Here is a 10,498-nt window from a genome sequence, read left to right on the forward strand (position 1 = left end):
CCCCTTCGTGTCTCACTCAGCCCCTCCCCCTTCATGTGTCCCACTCAGACCCTCCCCCTTCATGTGTCCCACTCAGCCCCTCCCCCTTCATGTGTCCCACTCAGCCCTCCCCCTTCATGTGTCCCACTCAGCCCCCTCCCTTTTGTGAGTCCCACTCAGCCCCTCCCCCTTGCATGAGTGCCACTGAGCATCTTCCTTCTCTCATGGGTCATATCCAGTTACTCCCCCGACTCGTGTGTCGGATGGAGCCCATCTTCCACCCATGCATTGCAGTGAGCCTCCCCCATGTGTCATGCTAAGTTCCTCACTCATTCATGAATTTTGTGGAGTCCATCCCCCACCCATCTTCTGTGTCCCCAGCTGCAGGGGGCTGTGTCCTCAAGCTTGATGCCCCACCATCAGCCTCTTCCTGGCATGGTCTTCTCTCTCATCTGCAGCTCCACGAGTTCCTGGAGGGGAGGGCCTGGGCTGGGCCATCTTTGAGGGCCGCTCCTTGGAGGGGAAGGTTATGCCCGCCGTGGGACACTCCCCAGTGGTGGGCCCAGTCCAGAGGTGGAGACAGGCCCTGCCCTGGGGTTTCTCCCACTGATGGGGCAGCTGTGCTCCTGCAGGGAGACCTCTGAGAGGACCCAGCTCCCAGGACAGACAGGTGGAGGTTGGAGAGACAGTGCCCCTTTCCCCCGGCCTGGGGGGGCGGGGCTTGGGCAGAACAGGGCTGCCCCTTCCCCCTGCCACTGGAGGAGGGTCTCCTCGAGGGGCCTTAGCCTCTGCCCAGGACTCTTTCATGACCAGGAGGCTGAGGCCCCTCACAGGCGGCTGCTTGCTCTCTCCTTAAACCCCATCTGGAGACAGCCCTGATCCCCCGGGGATTCCTAACTCTGGGTCCCAGGTCCCTCGGCCGGAAGCTGTCAGCAGGTGCCCCCTTCTTCTCCTTGTCCAAGCTGGGTGCCCGAGGACACTAGACCTGTGTCCCCCTGGGCCTTGGCCGCTGGCTTTGGCCGTCCTGCTAACTCAGGTCCCATGCGTGGCGGGAGGTGACAGCGCTGAGCGCCTGTGTGACTAAAGTCATTCGCCCATGAAACAGATAAGGCAGTCCCAGCACACGCGTGAGGCACGGGGTGGGGTAGCCTTGCCCACAGCGTGGAGCCCCCAGCCAGCACAGGAGGGCCCTCCCCGCCCTCCTCCCCGCCTCTGTCTGCTTTTACACCTTTCCTCTGGTCCCAGCAGCAGGAGGTCCTTGTTGAGGTCAGGAAGGCCCTCTTGGCCAGGGGACCGCTTGAGCAAAGGAGGGGCCTTCAGGTGGTTGTGGGAGTGTGTCGTGTGTGCCTTTGTCAGGTGCAGCCTGTAGGAGCAGATGTGACACAGGGAAGTTAGAGGTCCCATCGTGAAAGGCCTCGATGTTGGCCAAGGAATGGCCTTCCTCCCTCTCAGGACCTTGGATAGAAACCAGAGCTCTGAGGAGTGGACAGCGTGAGCTGCGGGGTGGATGGCGGAGTCGGGGCGGGGCTATGGGGATGGGCTCTGTGTTGCTGGTGGCCTCTCGCTCACTTTGGGTGCAGGCTGGCACCACCCTCGTGGGCAGGCAGGGGATTTCAAGCTCCAATCACACCTGTGGCTGCCTGCAGGAGGGACGGGCACATCTGGACCTGAGTGGTAAGTAGCCATTGGCTGCCAGGCAGTGTATGTTGTTGCATGTTTCCAGAAACAGGTCCATGTGTACCAGGTCTGAAGGCTGGAGCTCTTGGCCATGGGCAGGTGGGGGCGGGGCTGGGCTGGGAAGGGCAGGGAGGTGGCAGAGAGGCTGGCAGCCTCACCTGGGTGGAATTCAGGGCTCCCCTGTGTCCCTGGACACTGTCCGAGCTTGCTGGATGCCAGTGCTCTTGGTGAGGGCAGGGGACCTGGGCACAGGCGGTCGAGTAACCTGTCTTTTGTCTTGAGTTTCCAACTCGGGTGCCATGATGTCCTAACCCAGCATGTCATTCAACAGTAACTTCTTTTTGTCTTTCAGGAGCAAAAAAAGGTTTGTATTGTGCTCTTGAAACTCTTTTTCTAGGAAGGTGGGGACACCATCACCCCATGTTTTTTTGCCTTGTCAGTAGTTTGTCCTCCTTGGCCTGGGAGCTGTGTCTCTTGTCTGTAAATGGGGTTGAAGCCCCTTCTGCCTGAATTGGGGTGGGGGACCCAGTTATACCAGGACACCGCTGTCCACTGTGTCCAGCCTGCTGTGCCAACACTCTTGTGCGCGGCTCCATGTGTGTGTGGGTGTGCGTGCATGTCGCCCTGGATGAGCGGGTGCAGCTTAGTGGGCATCTGGACTCCCCGCTGTAGGGCAGGGCTGGCAAACTCTGTTTGACCTTAGTCGAGAGGTCATCATGTTGCCCCTCCACCTGCACAGGCCTGGGGGAGAGGGTGGCACTCCCGGCAGGTCCTGGGCTGCAGGGATGCGAGGGGTCATCATCTATCCGATTGTCCAGGGCTGCTATCAGGGGGTGGACAGATGGACAGATGGGGTGCTGTTGGCTCCTGGGGCCTTGGTGATGGTGGCTGTTTGCAGGGGTCATTCATGGGTCCTGTGACCGTAGGTGTACAGGGCATGGCAGGGGTGGTGGGGCCCAGGGTGAGAGGGCAGAGGCCACCAGGGAGGACCCCAGTCCTGGCTCTGTTCTTGACCCCTTCTGGGCCAGCATCAGGTCACCTGTCCTCTTTGGGCCTTGGTTTCTCCAGTTTACCCTGAATAAGCAGCATGAGAAGTCCACGCACGGCAGGTGGTGGAGGATGGGACTCCGAGTGTGATGTCCATCTCACAGCAGCTCTGATGGGCCCGAGTGACAGAGGAGGAGACTGAGGCTGGGAGAGGGGTTGCAGCCAGTCAGCCAGGGGCTGGCAGGGTGGGGAGAAGCCCAGAGGTATAGCTGAGCCCCTGGCCTTGAACCTGGGGATCCTGACCATGATCTCTCAGTGCTGCCGTCGGGGGTAGATGCCTCAGACAAATGGGTGGGTGGGTGGGTGACGGCCAGTCACTCCTGGGGACCACTGAGGACACAGAGCATGAGACCAGGTGGGCCTGGAGAGGGCACAGAACTCTAGGGGTCAGTGAGGGATACGACTTTCCCAGGTGGGGAGGGGAGGGCTGTGAGAGGAATGGGGAGGGGTCAGGCGCCTGCAGAGCCCCTGACCTTTGAACCTGAGATCTGCTTGGTGATCTCGTGGTGCCACCGTCAGGGGCAGATTCTGTGCTGAGAGGGCAGACTTGAGGCCCACGACGTGGTGTGTGAGGGCCCACGTGCATGGACCTCCGTGTCAGACCCCCCTGCCCAAGTGGTGGTCCCAGGGTGGAAGTTGGGGGCAGGTGTGCTCTGAAAGGTCCGAGGCTTCTGCTGGATGGGTGAGCCCTGAGGCCCAGGCCCTCGGTCAGTGTGGGCTGGGCTGTGGGATGAGTGGACCCTGAATACCTGTGGGGCCCCCTCCCCAGGGCAGTGCATCCTCAGGACAGTTTTTCTGCCCCTTTCAGGGCAGTGTGACCTTGGCCTTCTCCACTAGAGGTTGGTGGGTTGGGGGCGGAATTGCTTGAGGCCGAGGTTCCTTGGTTCACAGACCCTCTGAGTCAGGGGGGCAGAGCACAGCCTGCCCACCCCTCATCTCTTGTGTGGGCAGATTTGGGACTTGGATTTCTGGGGTCTCTAATCTGGACCCTCGGGAAGAGGCAGCTCCCAGTGTCCCCCCGGCTCCACCCCACACCCCCCCCCCCACCAACTTGTGTGCCAGGCACCTGGTGGGCCTGGTTTAGGGGAGTGTCCTGCCTCCCCGGCCCCTCCCCCACTCCACTTGCTACCGCTCCATCCTGCCGGCCCCCCACCCTCTACCTTCAGAACAGACCACAAAAAGTCAGATCATCTTTTAATTCTGCTTTATTTTGGGGGTGGAAGAAGGTGATGGGGGAGGGTGGGGGGGAAGGGTCTCCTCCCCGTGGCAGAGAGCGATGGTCTGGCAGGAGCACTCTCAGCTACTCGGCACAGTCTGCTGGCTGTCTCAGCCTTTCTCAGTCTCTCTTGGAGCCCCCTCCCCTTGTCTTGGGCCTCAGGGCCCCTGTGCTCTCAGTGTTGGCGGGGAGGGAGCCCCACGGGTGAGGTCACCCCGTCATCGTCCCGGGAGTCGTGGAGACGCCTGAGGATGCGAGTCCGGTAAGTACTGGTACGTCGGGACCCTCGGTGGAGCAGCACCATCCAGGTGAGAGCCAGAGCTCAGGGTCAGACAGTCAGTGTCAAGGGAGCTGGACCAGACTTGGGTGGGGGGGTGGAGGGGGGGAAGTGCTGCTTTGCTGGGGGGTGGGGTGGGGGGGGGCACCACAGCACACCACGAGACGTGGGAGGTTGGGGTCGGGCCCAGGGGAGCAGGAGCACCGCTGGTGGAGGTAGAAGTCAGTGGAGCACCCGAGGTCAGTGTCCCAGGGTGGCCCAAGGCGGCCACGCGTCACTCCAGGGGGGGTGGGTCTCTAGCATCTGCTTGCTTGGCTGCGTCTGCGATGCTGATTCTTCACCGGGCCTTGGGGCATGGGGTCATTTCCTGCGCATCACTGCTCTCTCCTCTCATTGATCTCATGCCCAGCGGCAGGCCTGGGACCTGGAGAATTAAGACGGAAATTGTGCCGCCCTGAGCTTGCGCTGGGTCTCTGATGGGTGGGTCGTCCGTCGGGTAGTCTGTTGGCACAGACACTGCTGCTGGTTGATGAGTTGATTGTTTGCCCTTCTCAAGTGTTTCCCCTTGGGTCAGGAGTGGCAGGAAGTGGGCGCCGGGTCCTAGCGAAGCAGACTGAGGCACGGGGAGGCTGGAGGGAGGTTCCGTGGGGCGGTAGGGCAGAGGAGAGGAGGCGTTTTCAGTCGAGGTCCGCGTCCTCGTCTTCGCTGGGCAGTTCCTCCAGCGTTGCTCCTTCCCTGGGGGGGCTCACCCTGATGAGGGTGGGTGGAGCCTGGGTATAGATGGTGGTCAGGAAGCGGGTCAGGGCCCTGGCCGCTAGCTCCCGGTTGATCAGAATGGACCCCCCTTGGGCGCTGCAGATGTAGAGCAGGCAGTGGCTCAGGAAGGCGAGGACGTCCGTGTCGGTGTCGGTGGGGAGGTGCTGGCGGGGCCCGGGGGCGCCCGCAGCATCGGAGCTCAGGGTCTCCTGCACGTCGTTCTCCTGCTCGTCCTGCGAGCTGTCTTGCAGGCCGTCATGCAGGCCACACTGACGGTAACGTTGCAGGTCGTCTTGCAGGGCTTCTCGCAAGACGACATCCTCATCATCGACGACGTGCAGCTCCAGGTAGCGGTTTGGGCGTGGCTGTGCGTGGGTCCCCTCTCGAGGGGAGGCTCTGACGCCGAAGAGCTCGCACAGCATCTGCCAGAACCCGGGTGTGCATCGCAGGCCCCGTGTGGCGTTGCGCTGCCACGAGCCGGGGCCCAGGAACAGCTCGGCCAGCTCCTCAGCCGGGGTGGCGTTGGCGCCTATGAGAGGCGGCATCTGGGTGAAGAGCTGGGCAACAGCGGTGGCTGTGCTGCTGCCGGCGATGAGGGACGCGTCCAGGAGGAGGCGCAGGGAGCGCCGTGGTGGCGGCTGGGCCGGGTCCGAGGTGGGTGCGGGCGGCAGGGCGAGGCGCCTCCTGAGCTGCAGCAGCACGAGGAGGGCGGCCACGGCCAGCAGGTTCTTCCAGAACAGGAGGCCTCGGAAGAAGTGCAGAATGACTGCCCTGATCTGGGCCATGCCGAAATGGGCAAGGAAGCTGTTGAGTATTTGGTCAACTGGTACCAGAGCCAGGAGCTCCTGCTGCAGGTTCTGCCCACTTGGGTCGTCCTGGGGAAGGGCCTCTTCATTCTCCTCTTCACCCCCCGATTCTGGGGACTGATCCGCGGGGGACCCTCCCGTGGCGAAAAGCATCATTGGCCGAGTGGCAGTGCGGTGATGGAAGGCTCTCCTCCGGCGAAGCTTCCGCGTGGGTAGCAGGGGCCGGCTGCCCTTTGGTTCTGGCCGCTCCATGACCTCAAAGTTGAAGTGGGAGAAGAAGAAGACCCAATGCCCGGGGAGAAGTACGGTGAGCCTGTCATTATTCAGAGAGGCTAGATCCTCTGTGTTGAGAAGGATCATGATGGGCTCCTCGGTGTTCTCCAGGTAGCGGCACCACACCATGAAGGCAGCCCGGACTGGAAGGATCTTCATCTCCGCTGGCGAGGCCTCAACCTCGATTGGGGAGATATTTCGAGAGTAGAAAGCACAGCAGACTTGCTTGCCGGTTTGGTCATCCACTTGGATCAGGGAGGCGTGCAGGGACGTCTTGGTGACGCCTGTTTCCAAGTAGAACGGATTCTGGGGCTTGGGGTGTCGGAGGAGGGGTGCCTTGTGGAAAGCCCTCTTCAGGCACTCGAAGGCCTCCTGCTCCTCGTCCCCCCAGTAGAAGGGCTGGTCGGTCAGCAGCTGCCGCATCAGGGGCTCCGAGATGACGGCAAAGCACTCCACGAAGTGCCGGTAAGGGAAGGCGAATTCCATGAGGTTTCGCAGGGACTTCTTAGAGCCAGGGGTGGGGTACCCTGTGATGGTGCTCACGATGCTCTTGTTGAGTTTCACCCCTTTGGGGGTCATGACGAATCCCAGGAACTCGGCCGTGTGTCGGTGGAACTGGCTTCTGTCCAGGGAGCAGTAGACGTGGTGGTAGCGGAAGCGGACCAGGACTTGGCGGACGTGGTGGAGGTGCTCTTCCTGGCTCATTGAGTAGACTAGGACGTCTTGCCCGTAAGAGAGGACAAAGAAACCGAGCATGTCCTTTAGGATAAAGTGAATCACGCCTTGAGGGATGATAGGGTCTGCGCAGATCAGGAAGGGCTGGTAGCTCGTCATCTCTTGAAGCTCCAAACCGAAGGCCGCTTTCCATACATCTTCTGTATGGTGTATGTTCACGCTCTCCTCCACGATGGTCCCACGCAGCTCCAGCTTTGTGAACCATGTAGCTCCGTGTAACTGGTCGAACAGTTCTGGGATCACCTGTACGTAGTCGTGTCTGCTGGTCAGCATGTCCTGCGGGTCCCAGTATTCCTCCCGCCTGGCTCTCTCTTGCATCCCGGCACCTACAGGTTCCCACGGCGCGGTGGAGGGACACTCGTAATAGATCTCGCTGTGATCACTGTCTCCAGCCTGCTGAAGCTCAGAGGGCTCTGATTCAGAAAGATCATCGGATCCGTCTGAGCTTGGCTGGTCGGAAGTCTCCTCGTCTGCTTCCTTCGGGTTAAACACGTCGGCCAGGTCGGAGTACAGAGGCGGCAATCCGGGCAGCAGGCTTATGGCATGTCTTTCCAGCGCGATGCATGGTGGGGGCGGGCGGAAGCAGTTCTTCAGGCAGTAGGGAGAGTGGAAGGTGCAGCGGCCTTTGACCCAGTCGACCTCGGGGGCGTGGACTCGGAGCCAGTTGACGCCTAGGATCACGGAGAAGTTGGGGGAAGGAACGACCTCGAATTCCAGGGACTCCTGGTGGTTCTGGTGGATGCACACCAGGGGTTCGGTGCAGAGCCACACGGGCTCGTTGCCGACCAGCGAGCCGTCCACGGACTGGACCAGCTTTGGGTAGGGCTTCTCGTAGAGCTCGACGTAGTGCTCTTGGGCGAACCTCTCATCCATGAAGTTGCCTCCCGCCCCCGAGTCGACCAGGGCCTGAACTGCCACGCTGTGGTAGGGGCTCACCCTCACCATGAGCAGCAGGAAGAGGTGCTCTCGGTTGATGGCGGGGTGGACCTCGCAGGGCAGCCAGCTGCTCACCATCCACCGCTCTGGAGCAGGTGAGTCGATCCAGGTCAGGTTCCGCGGGCGGGCCTCCGGGGGCAGCCTGAGCATCGCCCGCCTCTCTGCCAGCTTCTCTTCTATCTGCAGGACCAGCACAATCAGGCTGTCCAGCGAGTCCGGCTGAGGGACGCGGAACAGGTAGTGCCTGATCTCCTCCTTGAGCCCCTGGCACAGGTGGGCCTGCAGGACTTCCTCTGGCCAGCCCAAGGTGGGTACCAGGCCCTGGAACTCGTTGATGTATTCGATGGCGGTGCGATCCCCCTGCCTGAGGTTGAACATGGCCTCTTCCGCCACCCGCAGCGCCTGGCGGTATTCGAACATATCGGACATGGCCTCCAGGAAGGCCGGGAAGTCGTCAATCAGGGGGCTTTCTTTCTCCATCAGGTCTTTGGCCCATTCCAAGGCCAAGCCCGAGAGGTGGCAGATGACATACCCCACGCGCAGGCGGTCGTTGTAGAACATTCTCGGGTAGCTCTGTAAGGTCAGTTGGCAGAGCGCGATGAACTCGAGGTATTCTCTGCGATCACCCGAGAATTTGCCTGGGATCGGCAGTTGGCCGGCGCTGATACCCTTCATTAAGATCTCTTCCGCCACCCTCTGCTGCTCTCGGAGGTCTTGCATCCGGAAGTACAGAGAGATGATGGAGTGCACCATGCCCATGATTTCCGCCGTCGAGCTGCCCGTTGGCTCTTCGGGACACTCCTCCTCTTCCCATCCTACCAGGTCAGTGTAGTTGTCTTGCTCTTCCTGGGATCCCCATGGGATGGCTGACGCTTCTTCCCTTCCACCAGGTGACCCACCGAACGGACCCCCTACTTCCAGATGTGAACCATCGCGTGACTCCTCCAGGTCTTGGAGTAGGTCATTGGGTGGATCCTTTATTTCCCTATGTGGGCCACTGGATGGCTCCTCCATGTCTTGGAGGAGGTCAATGGGCAGCTCTTCCCTGTCCTGGGCCAGGCCACTGGCCCGTTCTGCCGCCGCCGCCGCCGCCGCCGCTCCGCTGCCTGGTGTCTCTACGGTGGTGTTGGATGAGCCCTCGGAGGACTCCATTTGTTTTGATGATGGATTCTTACGCTCCATCATCGTCTCAAATGAGTCTTCAGAGGGTTCTATCATTTCGTCGGATGGAAAGGAGCGTTCTCTGAAGACTGGTAAGGTTGTGATGTGTCCGCTCAGCGACTGGGACGGCAGAGATCAGAACCTGGGGGTGGGGAGGGCAGGTGGGAGGAAAGTCAGTGGTTTAGGGTCTCACGAGGTCAGGGTCTCCAGGACAAATCGGACGCCCAACTTGGCAGAACATAGAGAAGCTGGGGAAAGCCTCCCCAGGTGCAACTTGGGGCCTCCCATGGGGAGAAAAATCTGCAAACCCTTAACCTTCCCTCCTATTCTCCCAGGTTTACTCTGCCTGTCTGGCCTGGCTACTCCCCTGTGGCCGTGAGAAATTCACAGCCCATAAATCCTGTGGAGCCATGGGCCTGGAGCGGCCGCCGTGGCAGGCAGTCCCCTGGCAGGGTGCACTGGCCACTTCATTTCAACCCTGGCACACGGGCCTGGTCAGCCTCCCTTCCCTTCTTTGGTCACCAGAAAGTCACAGAGGTCACATCTCAGTGCCGTCCAAAGCCGCCCCTGGCAGGCTGGGCCTCCTCGCCTGTGAGGTGGGGATGTCCAACAGAGATGCCTGCTGTTTAAGAAGTTCAGGGCAAGAGGAGAAAATGGGTACTTGGCCGCTATCCCGTCACTTGGCTTAGCTGCCCCAAATAGCTCTTATTTCCTCTCCCAGACTCAAAGTAGACATTGGGGACAGGTGGAAGTAGTGCTCTGGGTTCTGGCTTTTGTTTTTTTCCCAGAGGTGTTTGTAAAACACCTGCTGTGTGCCAGAGAGTTATACATTTGTGACTCGATTCTGACTCAGAATTCTCGCTGATTTCCTCTCTTTCACCAGCTTCCAGTGCTGTGTCTCCCCAGCCCTGAGCTGTTGTGGAGGTCCGCAGATCATTTCCCCACCCCTCCTAAAATCCCCACTCTCCCAAGATTGCCCTCCTTGTCTGCAGGGGTTCAGGAACTTCAAACATTTAGCTTCCATTCCACTTCTGCAAAAATCTTCACACGCCCCTCCAATCTCTTTGCTCTAGCAGACACACCTTCTCTGTCACTGGTGGGTTTTCCTCCCAACCTCAGGGTGTATCTAGTAGAGCTGGGATATCTAGTAAGGAGGGGGTGTGGGGAGGGCATAAGATAACTTTGATATCGGCTTTGAGTGACTTAGGATAGATTTTTTTGAAAATCTTGTCGGCATGGTTTTCGTGGGCCAAGGTGGAATTTCCAGAGATGTTTTGGTTGGGGTTATTTGCACACTTCTCTCCTGGGGCAGAGCAACTTGAGTTTGGGTCTCCAATTAATTAGCTCTACAGTTACTGCTCTTTATGCATTTAAGGCTTTTTGTTGCTTCTCAGTTTTCTTTTTAGCCACCAGACCAGTCTATTAAAAAAAAAATGCGTTCCCTTGTGTAAAACTCTTCATTGGCTAAAATCCAAACTTTCCAACGGGGATATGAAATTCTAATCTGCTGTTTCTCAAAATTAAATACATTCTTGTTAGCCTGACAGTTGAATTTGATCCTGCAGTCCCTCTGATTGGAACCTTTCACTGTTTGTTTGCTGTCTATGATGTTAAATCCAAACCTGTTAGCATAAA

At 59.6% G+C, this 10,498-nt stretch overlaps 1 protein-coding gene across 1 annotated transcript; it reads right to left on the reverse strand.

The window, feature by feature from the left end:
• Nucleotides 1-4,873: 4,873 nt before the first annotated feature.
• Nucleotides 4,874-8,920, reverse strand: RTL1 (retrotransposon Gag like 1). Its single transcript, XM_057733259.1, has one exon. It carries the CDS (start codon nt 8,918-8,920, stop codon nt 4,874-4,876), a length of 4,047 nt encoding a protein of 1,348 aa, XP_057589242.1.
• Between the last annotated feature and the right edge of the window lie 1,578 nt (nt 8,921-10,498).

This window comes from Hippopotamus amphibius, chromosome 4 (genome assembly GCF_030028045.1).
Source record: "Hippopotamus amphibius kiboko isolate mHipAmp2 chromosome 4, mHipAmp2.hap2, whole genome shotgun sequence".
In the NCBI taxonomy this organism is placed as follows: domain Eukaryota; kingdom Metazoa; phylum Chordata; class Mammalia; order Artiodactyla; family Hippopotamidae; genus Hippopotamus; species Hippopotamus amphibius.

What these genes read in the sequence shown, in the direction of transcription:
- RTL1 (XM_057733259.1), bottom strand. Translation starts at nt 8,920, where the DNA reads ATGATAGAACCCTCTGAAGACTCATTTGAGACGATGATGGAGCGTAAG.